Source organism: Papio anubis, chromosome 1, assembly GCF_008728515.1.
Source record: "Papio anubis isolate 15944 chromosome 1, Panubis1.0, whole genome shotgun sequence".
NCBI lineage: Eukaryota > Metazoa > Chordata > Mammalia > Primates > Cercopithecidae > Papio > Papio anubis.
The window spans coordinates 17,131,323-17,145,913 of record NC_044976.1 but is presented as its reverse complement, the minus strand read 5'-3'; the positions used below and the strand labels follow the sequence as shown (position 1 = coordinate 17,145,913).

At 51.5% G+C, this 14,591-nt stretch overlaps 2 protein-coding genes across 6 annotated transcripts in view; both read left to right on the top strand.

Moving 5' to 3' along the window:
* IFFO2 (intermediate filament family orphan 2) overlaps positions 1-4,812 on the top strand; it is a 50,766-nt gene extending 45,954 nt beyond the window's left edge. Inside the window, exon 10 of one of the 2 annotated variants that reach the window (XM_031664886.1) lies at positions 462-4,812. In XM_031664886.1, the coding sequence (XP_031520746.1) occupies positions 462-567 (106 nt within the window). In that variant the 3' untranslated portion in view covers positions 568-4,812. The remainder of the gene's footprint in view (positions 1-461) is intronic. The other variant, XM_003891220.4, reaches the window with a different exon arrangement.
* A 1,464-nt stretch (positions 4,813-6,276) lies between these two features.
* Positions 6,277-14,591, top strand: part of ALDH4A1 (aldehyde dehydrogenase 4 family member A1) — a 31,951-nt gene continuing 23,636 nt past the window's right edge. For 2 of the 4 annotated variants that reach the window (XM_003891218.3, XM_009200527.3), the window contains exon 1: positions 6,277-6,612. In XM_003891218.3, coding sequence (XP_003891267.1) covers positions 6,551-6,612 — 62 coding nt within the window. In that variant the 5' untranslated portion in view covers positions 6,277-6,550. Of the gene's footprint in view, positions 6,613-6,677; positions 10,376-11,302; positions 11,631-14,591 lie in introns of those variants that run through there. The other 2 variants (XM_009200530.4, XM_021936708.2) reach the window with 2 other exon arrangements.

Below are 14,591 nucleotides of genomic sequence, written 5' to 3'. Positions count from 1 at the left end.
AGACAGAAGAGCAGACACTTAGGCAGGTTAAACAGTTTGCCTAAGCTCCCCCACCCCCAGCTCATCTGAGATAGAATCAGAACTGCAGCCCAGTGATGTTAACCGTATCCTGCATGGCCTCCTTTTGAGCGCTGAGTCATCCAGGGTTTACTGAGCACCTACTATGTGCCCAGACCTGGGTTAAGTGCTTGGAGGGCAACAGTCAAACTTGATCCATGGTCCAGCTCCCAAGGGGTTTTCTTCCTAGAGAAGCCAACACAGCCAGACCAAGTAGGGGGCGGTGCAGGGGGTTACCTCGTGAGCTTAAAGGATCTTAAGGATAGCTGAGTGAGGCAGGAGCTCAGGGCGAGGCTCCTCTAAGGGTAGATCTTATAGAAGTGGCAGTTCAGCCTTCCTACTCCTTGACCCTTGAGAGGCCCAGGGCTGCTCTCTGAATTTCCCCACTCTCTTGTGCTTCTCAGGAATTCACCGTCCCCCAGCTCCGTGGCCAGCAGCGACTCAGGAAGTACAGATGAGATCCAGGATGAGTTCGAGCGGGAGGCAGATGTGGAGCCCATGGTCAGCTGATGACTGACGCCCTGTCAGCCTGGTGGTCTTGGTGATGGGGCCCTGCCACCTCTCCTCATGGGGCCAGGAAGGCCCCTTGGAGTGGGGTTCGAAGCCGTACCACACAGACTTTCTCTGCCCTCCCTTCTCTGGAGGCCCCGAGGGACTGCTGCTTCCTTCCTTCCTTCCACACCGCCAACGGGTGCCCCGTTTCCATCCCCCACCCACCCAAGGAATGGTGCTGTCAATTTCTATTGTTCTCCACATTACAAATGCAGACTTCTGTGCGGACTTTGCAGTGTTAACTGTGCCTTCTCCCTTAAGCTGAGCCACTTTGAGCTCCAAAGAATTATTCCTAGCAGGTGTTTTTATACAGAACTTTAAGGTGAGGGCCGGGCCGGCTGGCCGTGGCGTAATGTGGTTTCTGCCGTCCGTCCCACCTGCTCCTCTGATTGGCCATGGGCTACGCCCTCCCTTCCTCCTGAGCCAGCCCAGACCAGCCTGGGGCTTGGGGTGCTCTGCCAACCCCCAGGAAGGAGCCGCTGGCCTCTGTGAGCTTTCTAGGCCTGGGTAGGGACCACACCAATTTTCTCACTCCCTGAAGGAGAGAAAGGTGGAAGGAAGGGAAGGAAGACACATTTTAATTTTTTGGGGGGATCGAGTGGCAAAGTTGAAGGGACAAGGCACTGTGAGGGGAAGGCGGAGCCTCACTGTGTTTAAACTACTATGCAAAAAACAAAACAAACAACAAAAGCAGCTTGCCTTATATCATTGTGGAAGGCAGGACCTCTCCTGGGCTCCTGGCTTCCCCCTGGAGCTGGGAGGGAGGCCGGGGTTAGGGTGATGTGTGTCGCAGCACTGACTGGGTAGCATGGGTTTGGCTGAGGTTGGTCAGGAGGCCGGGGTTGCCGCAAGGCACTGGCCTGCCTGACCGCTTGCTGTCTTCCGGGCCTCTGCGGGTTCAGGGCAGGGGCCAAGGGGGTCTTTTTGCCCTGATAACTTGATTTTCTTCCCTCCGTCGCCAGTCAACAATAGAGGGTTAGAGATCTGTAATTTCTCTGTGAGAAAGTCTGAAGGGGCCAGGCCCGGTCTCTGCTCCCTTCCACCCACCTTGGGTTAGGACTGTCCGGCAGTTGCCCGCTTTTGGCCACTGGCAGGAGAGAGGCCTGGTGGGCTGCTGGCAGGGCAGGAGCTGGAGTGAGGGCCATCCTCTTTCTGCTCCTGGACACACGCAAGCCTCTCTCAGCAATTCCCTTGACTGGCCAGTCAGGGTGTTGATCTGAGCCAGTATCCCCCAAGACTTGAATGGCTTGAGTGGGCCTGCATTGAAGGGCACTGTGTGGCGACCCTCCCCCTTCCAAATCTCAGCTTGGAGCCAGCTGAGCAGGCTTTGCTTTATTATTATTTTTTAACAGTTTTTAACCTACTGCAGTGGGTCTGTTGCCAATTTTAATTTTTTGTTGTCCCAGGAGCTCCCTCTAGTGGTCAAAGTAGCAAAAATGTGCCCAAGGACTAGAACTTGGGTCCCTCTGCCTTGTCTGGAGGCAGAGGAGGGGGCTCTGGGTTTGACTGGGATTGTGGTCCCCAGAGGTCCATGGCCTTTAAGGGTCTTCTCTGTTTTCTGTTTCCCCCACCTGTGTTACAATCTTGAAAATACTGTACATAATAGATACACGTAGAGAGAGAGAGCGTGAGAATGTGTTAGTGACTACGTGTGATGTAATTTATCACGATTTGGTGGCCTTTGTCATGAGTTTTTTCCTTTGTTTTATTTTGCTGGGGGCACCTCCCACAGGTCCCCTGCGGCAGTCTGGCTGTGACTCTTCCATAGTCAGCATCTCTTGTTAGCCAAACAGTTCCCTTTGGCAGGTACTTGGAGGGACAATGGTTTTGGAAGAGAGACGGCCCTTCTCTCTCCTCCTCACTGACCCTTGTTCTAAAGGTTACAGGGTTCAAACATACCTGATTCTTGTTGTTATTGTTGTTGCATTTTTATTTTAACCAAAGGTTATCAGAGCCAGTTGGGCTTGAACCTCAGCTGCTAAAAAGATTTTCCGTTTCCACGAGGGCAGGAAAACATCCACCCTCGTGGGTCTCCTCCGTCCAGGGCTGAGGGAGGCGTTGGACAATGTGGTGTGGGAGTTTCGTGGGCAGCGTGGAAGCCAGCCCTGGGTTGTTCCCCAAGGTGGTGGGAGGGTGACAGACGTATCTTTAGAGTTAAGACTGTAAGGCAGCAGTGTTAGCGCTGGAGGGTAACAAGTTACTGTGGTGATCGGTGTCCGGCGGTATTATTTTTACTTTCCTCCTTGTATACATAGGTCATTTGTCTTTGAGAACTAGGGTACTCTAGGGTGTTTGAAAATGGCAGGAGCCAGAAAGAGATCCTGGCCTGAAAGTCCCTTCCTGCTGGCTTTTAATATCTGCTCTCCTCTTGGGAGTGAGGACTTGGGGCAGGTGGGTGGGAGAGGGTAAGCCAGAGTGTGATGGGCCTGCCTCCTGGGCTGGTTCCGGGGTCCGGCCTGCCTGACTGCCTGCCTCTCCACCACATGCTCTTTTCAGTTAATGCCAGTGGGCTATGCTTGTCCCCTCACCATGAGCCCACAGCTTGCCAAGAAAGACCCCAAAGCTCGCTGGGGCAGCACCAGTCCTAGCTGGGATGAATTGGTCCATCCTTTGTAAAGCTGTAAATACTTAGTGTTGACTTTCTATTTCTAAGCCCGGTGTCATATTGACACTGGTATTTTAGAATTGTTCTCAGATGGGCTCTCCTGCGCTGCCCTCTGTCTCCTATTTTTGGGGGTTTTATACAAACAGAGGATTGGGGAGGGATAGGAAGACTAGCATCCATTTGGCTCCCTGGTTGGTTGTGAAATACACACACACATACACACACACACACTCCTCTGAGACTCCAAACAGAGAAAAAAATTATTGGCAAGCCAACATTTTCTTTCTTATCTTGAGAAAATGTCTTGAGGTCCCTGAAGGACCAAATCCATCGTGGACTAACTCTGTGGGTAGAACTCAGATGACCTAGGGAGAATTCAACCACTTACGCTTGGAATGGGAGGAGAGGGGGTGGGGTGGGGGAAGATTATAAGATGTAACTTAAGCTAAATGTAATCTATTTATAAAGCAAGAGACTCTCATCTATTTTTATGAAAGGAAGGGTTTTTTAATCTAGGGTAGGCAGTTGTGGTAGCCCAGCGTTCTCCTGTGGATGAGAAATGGTGCATGTTGTTGCCGGATTGAATAGAACCCATTCCCCTCCCCATGCCTCGTCTTCTGTCCTCACTTTTGGTCATTAACACCCATGAGCAGCTTCAGCAGACTGTAGGTCCCACTTCACCCCATTCTCCTCTCCTCTGACCCCTCAGTTTCTTGGAAGTCTTGGGGTAGGTTGCAGGAAATTCAGAAGTGTGGTGGGTGGGGGAAGGGCCAAGGCACACTAGGGAGGGGACAAGCTGGGCTCTGGGGGTAGGCTCTGATTAGTTATTCTGACTCTGGTCTGCCGAGATCCATTTCCAACTCAGCTGCGCTGGGAGAGGGTTGGGAGGCAGCAGAGCATGGGTGACAGTGGGAGTACATGACTTCCTTGGAGCCTGGGCCTTCGTGGGTCCCAGCTGGAGTAGGAGTGGAAATGGCATAAGATGCTCATAGCCCAGCCCTGGCTGTGCCTACTCCAGGCCAAGCCTGGGCTGCAGTCCTTGCTGTGTTCCCCCCAGGGTCCTGGGGGAGGGATCAGGGTGCTGGAGGTTTCCTAGGACAGGGGTCTTCCCCCTTGAGACACCAAGCTCTGGCTCTGGAAGAGCTCTCTCCTGAAGTGGGGTGTCTGGAGGGGGCTGGGTGGGTGCAGGTAAAGCCAGATTCTCTCTGGGAGGGAATTTTCTATGAATGGATGATTTCCAGGCTCAGGGTGGGCTGTGTGTTAGTTCTGGCCAAATCCCTCACCAAGACCCCTCCCTCCCAAGCCCTCAAAGAAACGAGGCAAAGCCCTTCCCTGCAAGACCCCTTGTGGACGTTTCTGCATCTACCTGATTTTTAGCCCCATCCAGGGAGACTTTATACCCCATGATTCCATCCTGCCCCACCGTTGCTGTTGTCTGCCAGCTGGGTCTAGCATCACAGGGAAGGGGGGTTTATACTCACGGAAAGACTACTGATCCTACCGGAAACCAACCTGTTTACTGTACTGTTGTAAATATCATGCCCTTTATATCCTGTATATTGGCTTCTTTTAAATAAAGTGAAGTGTCTTAGAACTGATGGTGCTTTTTTTTTGTTTTTGTTTTTAAATAGAAGATGAATCTGCTGTTGGGGGAGGGGTAAGAGGACTGAGGGTCACAGAAACACTCAAACTCATTAGCTAATTAGCCATAAAATAGGGGATGTCATATCACCTGTTACATTTGTAGCTCACAATAAAAGCTTTGGAAGATGATAAAGCAGGAATCATTACACACATTTTACTGAAGGGGAAGAGAGGACCCGAGACATCACAGGCTCAGTAACTGGCTTGGCCTGGTTTGGAACTGATGGCCTTTTAACCACAAAGTCCCCATTTCTCCAGGCTCTCCAACGTGCCCACACGAGGTCACCTCCCCAGGCTCTGCATTTGACACTATCCAGCGTTCTAGTTTTTCTTGTTAATGGGCACGTTCAGGGCAACATTGCCCTAATGTGAACTGAGCCCACCTGTCTAGGGTCTTCTCCAAAGATGAAGACAAATAGCCGCCACCAATTCCAAGTTGCTTTTTGCCATTCCTAATACTTGGCACTTTTCCCTCCCCAACTCTTCATTTAAATGTTTAAATTCTCCCAAAGTATCTTAAATGGTGTAATCCGGAGAAAAAGAAGTGGCCTAAGATCATGGGGGCATTGTGAGTTGGGTATTATTACCTCCGTTTTACAGATGAGGAAACTGAGGCCCAGAAAGGATCTGTAGTCTGCCTAGTGCCCTACTGAGGAACCAGAATCAGCATCGGAACTGACTCATAAGCAGGTACCCGGTTCATGCTGCTGGAAGAAATATAAACAAATTAGAAGAGAGAGTAAGGAAACGTAGATTACTTTAGGAATAGATTGGGTCCCTGAGACCTCGTCATCAGAGAAGACTTCAGAATCCAAGTTTTAAATAGCATTCGAGTGTTTACCAAGCACACAACATTTTGCAAAGCTGACATTTTTACTTGGGGGTAAAGGCTCAGGAACAACTGGTTTTGCGGCCAAAGGCTTTAAAATGAAAAGCTAAGCGTTGGCCAGCTCAGGTTTTATCTTGCATTGATCGTAATCTGCAAGAAAGCTAAGAAGCTGGCCAGCGCCGGGCCTGACGGGTAGGTGGAGGGCGGCTGGGTCCTGGCCAATGAGGCTGGAAGGCAGGCTCATTCCACGGGCAGTGCCCGGGAAGCAGCAGGGGGCTGGCCGCGCTGTGGCCCTGCGGGGTCGAGGAGTCTGGTAACGGACAGGTTTCCGGCCTCGCACAAACCACTGGCGGCCTGAAAGAAGCCAGTCTGACGCCCACCGGACTCCGGGCGCACACCAGAGGGCCGGGCGCAGCGAGTCCTTCCGCCCCGCTTCAGCACGTGTCCCATTCCGGTTATCTCATTGGCTCTATTCAGCCCCTCTCTGCTCCACTTTGGAAGGCTGCAACAGGACCGCACCGTTGATTGGTTCAGAAGCTTTGGTGTGTCACTCTGATTGGTCGGAGGGGTTCACGCCCTCTCGGGTCATACCATAACGAGAGGAGGGGAAAACGCATGCATTTCAGGACTTCGCTTTCGGGTTCCCTTGCCCTGTGTTGTGTTATGCCCCTATTATGGCATGAACAGATGCTTTTTATTAGCCGAAGCTAAATATAGTGGAACTTCGGCTGATCCCGAGCTCGGAGGACAGCCGGCGTGATCCGTTTCCCCCCGCGGATCGAGGTGGTGCGCTCGGGACGGGCTGTGCATTCTAGCCGCGCCTGGGCGGACCAGCCAGCGAACAACCCCACTGCGACCCAGAGATGCTGCTGCCGGCGTCCGCGCTCCGCCGCGCCCTCCTGTCGCGTCCCTGGACCGGGGCCGGGTGAGTGAGCACGGGGCCCGGGGCGGCCCGAGCGCGCGCCTGGGGCCCGGGAGCCTGGGAGTCACTAGGCGTCCCCCGCGCCGCACTCCCTCCATGCCGGATCCCCAAGCTGCTTCGGTCACCGCCGGATTCCTCAGGGGCTCCCCTCCGACCCCCACACAGGCCTTTCTCCCACTGAGATCCCTTAGCCTCCTCCCTCAGGTAGTCACCTTGCTTTAGCGAGGGGACCCCTCTTCCCGAATCCTGCGACCGAGTAGGGTGCCTCGGGGCCCTGCCGGTTCCCACGCTCGGAAAGTAACCTCTGTAGTCACTCGTCTCACTCCTAATACTGTATCTTCGCAATTTGCGAGCTTCCCCCGAGGGGCACGTGTGTTTTTTAGCACACCACACATCTCACTTCCCCACCCTCGTCCCACGTTCAGTGCCCCCATCCCGCCCCGGATTCCCCGAGTCCTCCTCTCCTTCTACCAGGATTTCTGCCTCTCTCTTTTCCGCTCCCCTCCGCACTCCGCCGCCCGCTTTTTTTTTCAAGTTAAATGTTGGATAGAAAAGAGGGACTCCTTTTTTCTTGTAGGACTCCTTTTTTCTTGTAATCATATTTATGGAGTGCTTATAATGAACCAAATGCTGGCCAGGCACTTGGCAGGTGTCTTACCATGAGGATTAAGTGGTTATTACACGGGGAGTACCCTGAACAGTGCCCGGCCCAAAGGCAGCGCCCGGTTGTGATTATCATTATCACCTCTTTTTAAACTTCTCACTCCTGTGAGGCAGGTATTATTCCAAATAATGAAGAAAACCAGGAGCAGTTCAGGGGTGGAGCTGCCCTTCAAATCCAGATTTGCAAACCCTGCCATTGTGGAGCCGGGTGGCTGGATCCTTGCCCACTCAGTGACAAATATTCTCAGAGAGCCCCTCCAGCTCGGGGCTAGGTTTGGAGAGGTGGGTGGGACACAGACCCTGCCCCGGAGGGGATCCTAGTCTGGCGGGGCTGCGCACCTGTGGGTCAGCTCCTCCTTCCATTTGAGTTTTGTTTGCTTGACCTCTCTTGCTGTCTCTCTCCTGATGAGCTGTGCCCTTTCTGAGTTAATCAGTGGCCCTCTCCCTTCCCCCAAGGGATGGCATGGTGGTGCCCTGAACACAAGTGAGTTTCAACCCTGCTGCGTGTCCTCTGTGGGTGAGGAGGGGATAGGAAAGGGTGCAGGAAGAGGACATGGGACAGAAGAGTTCCTCTTCTAGGCTGAGACTGGGGCCACACTTGCCATACTCCCTGTGCGATGCCATTTGCAGGCCTTGCCTGCACTCTGAGGCCCAGGAAGATGGGGCTGATAGAGTCTGGTGTTATACCGAGTGCCTACTGTGAGCTGATGCTCTACCAAACACCCTAGAGGTGAGGAGTACCCAGGGAATTTACATGGGGTGGGGCCTTTGAGGAGTTTTCAGCTTAATAGGGGAGAAATGCATAGAAAAAACCTCCGATATCTAGTAGAAAGCAATCCATATTCTAAAAGATAAGCCCATGATAACAATAATAATTATCAAGCAATCAAGCACCACGGGCTTAACACCGAACCGATAAGTACCGTCTCATTCCTGTATTATCATGGGACATGATCTGCCATTCAGAGATATATGACTGAAATTACAGTTGGTCTAAATCCAGATTTATGCTCTGAATTATGAGGCCTCCTGAATTGAGAGGGGAAAGAGAAAGAGCGTTTCGCAACCGGTTCCCTGGGCTCAGGTTACTCCTTTGATGCAGCAGCTGGCCGCATGCCCTAGACAGGATTTCTCAACCTCACCACTATTCACATTTGGGGCTACATTTTTGTTGTTGTGGAGTCTGTCCTGTGCACTGTAGAATGTTTAGCAGTGTCCTTGGCCTTTACCCACTCCATGTCAGGGGCACCCCCGGCCCTGACAGTTACAAAAGAAGTCCTGGCCCTAACAGGAAACACAAGTTCCCAGACATTGCCAGATGTTCCCTGGGGGACAAAAATCACCTCTGGTTGAGAGCCACTGCTCTAGAGGAACAGCTTTGGTATTCGATCCCTTGTTCATGTACTCAACGAACATTTAGGGCACACCTGTGGCGTGCTGTGTCTGCATTTATGGGGAAACAGTTGCAGGGCGTTTTCAGTGACATCCCTCAGTGTCCTATGTGTAAAACTCTAGTCCTGAGAAAAACCACTGCTTTTGAGGAACGGGTGTGGGAGATGTTTCTTAGTGTTTTCTTTTTTTTTGCCTTGAATGCCAGGAATCTCTGCCAGTTTTTAAAAATACCCTTGATACATGTTTTCTTTTAGTTTAATACATGTCAATTGTGAAAACTACAGATAGGGCAAAAAAAAAAAAAAAAGAAAAATCACCTGGAATTGTACCACACAGAGGTACCCACTGTTAACATTTTGATTCATGTCCTTTAACTTTCCATGAATATATATGCTTTAAAAAAAAAAAACCTCATAGAAACAAGTTCATCTGCCAGTAATTTATTGTAGCTTGTTTTTTCCCTTTATACACTTGTCTGCCTTACAGTATATTCCCAGGCCCTGGAACTGTGTCTGGCACCTGGTAAGCCCTTGGCAAACATTTAGGGAATGAATGAACTTGTCATGTGAGCCCTTGCTTGTCAACCAATATTTATCACAGCCAGCCTCAGGACAATCACCATAAACGTGTGGCCTTTATAGGTGGGCCCAGGGATGGCGGCTGATGACAATGACTGCCATTTACTATTCATGTGGATTATTTTACTCAGCCTCTCAGCAGCCTGTGATGTAGGGGTTACCACCCCCATTTCACAGCTTAAACAACTGAGGCCCATGGAAATTAAGAAAAACTTGTCCAAGGCCTTGAGCTGGTGAACACCAGGCCTCCCAACTGACTGCCTCTTTTCTCCTTTAACCCTGACTTCCTGTTCTTTTCTCAATCAGCTTTACCATTGGTGTCCTCAGTTCTCTTTGGAAACAGGCAGGATGCAGATTAATAGCCAGCCCAGGCATGTAGTAGGCTTATAAGAGTTCATTTCTGTTCCTTACTTCTTGTGCCAAGCCCAGACATGACTCTTGCTCACCCCATCTGACATCAGGGGGCTTATGGGCCAGAATTGGCTACTACCATGTCCCCTGCAGTGATCCTGGGTGATTTTGGACTCTTCTCAGGCTACCTGATGGTTTAATTTTCAAAATATCAAAAGCACCCAATGCTTTTCCCAGTCTGCCCAGCCCTTGGATGGGCACAGCTTGCCCTGGGTCGGTGGCTGGCATTTCCCACCATTCGTTAGACATTCTCTGCTCTTGAACTCCTCCAACCAGTGGCTGGGGCAGTGCCTTTGGCCTGGAATGTGCCGCTGGCCACCTCGGTGAGCCCATCCAGTGCTTTGTGGCCTTGGCAAGGCAGCTTCTGTCCCTTCAATATCCTCATTTGCAAAATGGGGATGTATTAACAGCCACATAGCAGGTGGCTGCAAGGATTAGCAGTGATGTGACCAGTGGTTTCCTGGGTGCCTGGTACCGAATGTGTGCTCTGTGAGTATTTGAGTGGAAGAATAATTAAAACATGTGATTATCTTCACACTTCTAAAGTAGTGAAAACGCCATTGAGGCAGTGCTTGGCAGTGGCACCCCTGGGAGCAGCCTGCCTCCTGTGCCCCGAATCTGGCCCAGCACACAGTAGGCATTGAACAGTTGCTGTTGCGATGGCCGAGAACACAACATGGCTTGGATCCTGGCTCCAACTCTTGGCAGCTCTGTGGCCCCAGGTAGATTACTCACCCTCTCTGGGCTCCTTTATGTTCTCATATGGAAAATAAAGATGACAGTAGTAGTCACCTCATAGGATTGTCCTGTGGGTTAAATGATCTCATACATGAAAAGCACTTTGGAGTGCCCAGCACCTGGAATACTCAGTGCTGCTGCGGTTATGATGATCCCCTCTCCTACCAATGGGCTTCCTGGAGTGATCATCTTCAATCAGGAATATCAAGACGGCAGGGTCCCAGCAGTGAAGGATGGTGGCAGGAGGGAGGGTATGGAACTCAGATGTCCTCGGTCTCTTCCCTTTATTCCAGTTAAGTACCCCAGATGCCAAACCCCTTCTGTTATTATTATTGTTGTTGTTTTGGAGACAGGGTCTCACTCTGTTGCCCAGACTGGAGTACAGTGTCACTATCTCAGCTCACGGCAGCCTCAACCTCCTGGGCTTGGTCATCCTCCCACCTCAGCCTCCCAAGTAGCTGGAACTACAGGCGCACATCACCATGCCCAGCTACTTTTTGTATTTTTTTGTAGAGAGGGGGTTTCACCATGTTGGCCAGGATGGTCTCAACCTCCTGGGCTGAAGTGATCCTCCTGCCTCGGCCTCCCAGAGTGCTGGGATTATAGGCATGAGCCACTGCGCCTGACCTTCTATTAGGGTTTTGACCCTGCTCACCTCAGGGGATGGAAGGGCTTGCCTCCTTCTTTTTTTTTTTTTTTTTTTTTGAGACAGAGTCTCTCGCCAGCCAGGCTGGAGTGCAGTGGCGGGATCTCAGCTCACAGCTCCGCCTCCCGAGGTTCACAGCCATTCTCCTGCCTCAGCCTCGGTAGCTGGGACTACGAGCCCGCCACCTCGCCCGGCTAGTTTTTTATATTTTTTAGTAGAGACGGGGTTTCACCGTGTTAGCCAGGATGGTCTCGATCTCCTGACCTCGTGATCCACCCGTCTCGGCCTCCCAAAGTGCTGGGATTACAAGCTTGAGCCACCGCGCCCGGCCCTTCTCCGCTTCTTGCAGGCTCCTTAATCCCCAAACCTTCCCTCTCCTGACAGAGGTCATGGCGTGGAGTGAAGAGGCCCTGGGCTGAGCTGCAGTGCCAATGGACAACTGAGTGACCTTGGGCAAGTCACTGACCACCTTGGGGCGGCCACTTTCCTCAGGTGGAAATGAGGTTCTAGCTGTATGGTGAGGAGGATGAACGTGTCCCATCACCCCACCTGACCATGGACCTCTGAGATGTTGCAGGTGCTTCAGCCATACTGTAAGTCTCTTGAGTAAGGAAGACCTGGGTTCAAATCCTGCTGTGTCACTCATGAGCTGTGACCTGAGCCGGGAGTGAGTAACTCGGAACCTCATCTGTAAACAGATCATTCTACGGTTGAATATCCCTCATCTGAAATGCTTGAGAACAGAGTGTTTTCGTTTTTTGGGTTTTTTTTTTTTTGAGACGGAGTCTCGAGCTATCGCCCAGGCTGGAGTATAATGGCAAGATCTTGGCTCACTGCAGCCTTCTCCTCCTGGGCTCAAGCCATCTTCCTACCTCAGCCTCCTAAGTAGCTGAGACTACAGGCACACGCCACCACGTCCAGCTAATTTTTGTATTTTTAGTAGAGGTGGAGTTTTGCCACGTTGGCCAGGCTGGTCTCGAATTCCTGACCTCAAGTGATCCGCCCTCCTTGGCCTGAGAGGATCCGATAGGAGCCCCATTCCAGCTGTGTGAGGTTGGACCAGTGGAGGGCATCTCAAGCAGAGGGGACCCCAGGGGATCCCAAAGTGCTGGGATTACAGGCATGAGCCACTGCGCCCGGCCGAAAGTATTTTGTATGTTGGACTTTCTTGGATTTTGGAGAATTTGCTGAACCAGTTGAGCATCCCTACTCCCAAGTTCCAAAGTCCAAAATGCTCCAATGAACATTTCCTTTGAGCATCATGTTGGCACTCAGAAAAGTTTCAGATTTTGGAGTATTTCAGATTTTGGATTTTTGGATCAGCGATGTCATGCCTTCCTCATGCATTTGTGTGGTGGATTCAGTGAGATGATCCTGTCTCACTTAGGTTAGTGCTTGGCATGTGGTGGCAAGTGCTTGACAAACGTTGCCTGATGTTTGCTGGGCAGTGGCTGAAGCAGTTCATCCCTGGCGTCTGGTGTCGGGTCTTTCCTTTTTTTTTTTTTTTTTTTTGAGACAGTGTCTCACTCTGTTGCCCAGGCTGGAGTGCAGTGACGTGATTTTGGCTCACTCCAACCTCTGCTTCCCGAGTTCAAGCAATTCTTCTTCCTCAGCCTCCCAGGTAGATGGGATTACAGGCACGTGCCACCACGCCCAGCTAATTTTTGTATTTTTAGTAGAGACAAGGTTTCACCATGTTGGCCAGGCTGGTTTCCAACTCCTGACCTCAAGTGATCCACCCGCCTCGGCCTCCCAAAGTTTTGGGATTACAGGCGTGAGCCACTGTGCCCGGCTGGGCCTTTCTTTCCCTCCCGGCCCTGCTCTGGGCACTGCAGTTTCTCTGCTCACCTGGTGTTGCCTTTATCTCAGTGATACGGAGGATTAGCCTTATCAGGCTCCAGATAACAGCTGGACAATCCAGGAGGCTAAATGAAGCAAAGATAATTTCCTTTCAATTTCTCCTCTCCTTGTCCTTGGCAACCCCTCACCCTAGCCATCCGGGAACCCAAGGGGCCTGTGTGCAGCCCCAGGTGATAGCAGAAGAGCACTGGCCTTGGAGTCCAGTCCTGGGGGCCTGGCGTCAGCTCTGACACTCATGCATTGATTGTGTTTCTCAGGTGCTTACTGTGGCCGGTCCGTGTGTTAAGCTTGGGGTGCCTGGTGGTGAATGGAATGGGTACGGGCTGGCTGTGTGGAGCCTGTGGCCTGGCGGGCACACAGATGGTCAGTCAGAGCTCTATAATAGGCTTGTCACTAGTGCTTCCAGAAAAGTCTAGAGCTATGAGAGGATCCGATAGGAGCCCCATTCCAGCTGTGTGAGGTTGGACCAGTGGAGGCCATCTCAAGCAGAGGGGACCCCAGAAAAGACCGGGGTGGCTGGGTTGCAGCAAATGGGGCAGAGTGACGGGGAATACATTTGGAGGCCTTGGTAAGGATTCTGATATCTTTATTTTAGAAGAAATGAGAAGCCACTGAGTAATTTCTCACTGAGCTCCCCACTGCGCCATCTCTCTAATGATCAGATTTCCATGTTAACTTTGGTTACGGTGTGGACTTGAAGGACTTGGAGACTGGAGCAGGACTGGCATGGGATGAGTCCAGGTGAAAGTGAATAGTGCCTCGGACCAGGTGTCTTGGACAAGGTGGAGGCCGGGCCCTGTGTGTCTTTTCAGTTTTTCCCTCTGTGGATTTCTGAAGCTGCATTGGCTGGCCTACAGCTCCTTGCAACCCTGACATCTGGTGCAGGAGGTGAAACGGTGCATGGCCTTTGTAGATCATATCTCAGTACTTGTAACCCTGACATCTCCTGCCACAGGAGGTGAAACGGTGCGTAGCCTTCATGGACTGGATCCCAGTGCTTGCAGCCCTGACGTCTCCCACTGCAGGAGGTGAAATGGTGCATGGCCTTCGTGGATCAGATCCCAGCACTTGTAGCCCTGACATCTTCCAGTGCAGGAGGTGAAATGGTGCATGGCCTTCGCAGATCAGATCCCACTTGTAGTGAGGGGGACCAACTTGAGGTCTCAGGCCCAGGGCACGAGCAGAAAGGGCACTGCAGATTTTCAGGGAAACCTGAGTCAGATTCAGACTCTGTCTTGTGCCACTTTCCCTAAGTGGGAGGACTGAGGGCTGCGCTGAGAAAGGTTGGGTTGGATCCATATCTGCCCCCCAGAGCCAGGCACTTCCTGGGTGCTTGGAAAACGCATGCTGAATTATTGAGGGAGCTGTTATTGACCTGATCCGATTTATCTCTCCATCCTTGCCATGTGGAATAAATGTGTACTGACTGCATAAATGCATGAATGGATGAGGAATGCCAAGATGGTCCTCATGGATCCTCATTGAGGCCCCAAGTCCTGTGACTGATTCATCTCTGCCTTCACCCTAGCAGCCAGTGAATGGGTACTCCCGTTAGTCCAAAATGGTTCATGAATGAAGACATAAAAATAAAAAAGAAAACATTGATGGGAGTCCCTAGGTTATTTTTAGCTGCAGTTGACTCAGGCTGAACTTTGAACTAGTGTCTGTTCTCCAGGCCACACTCAGACTGATGG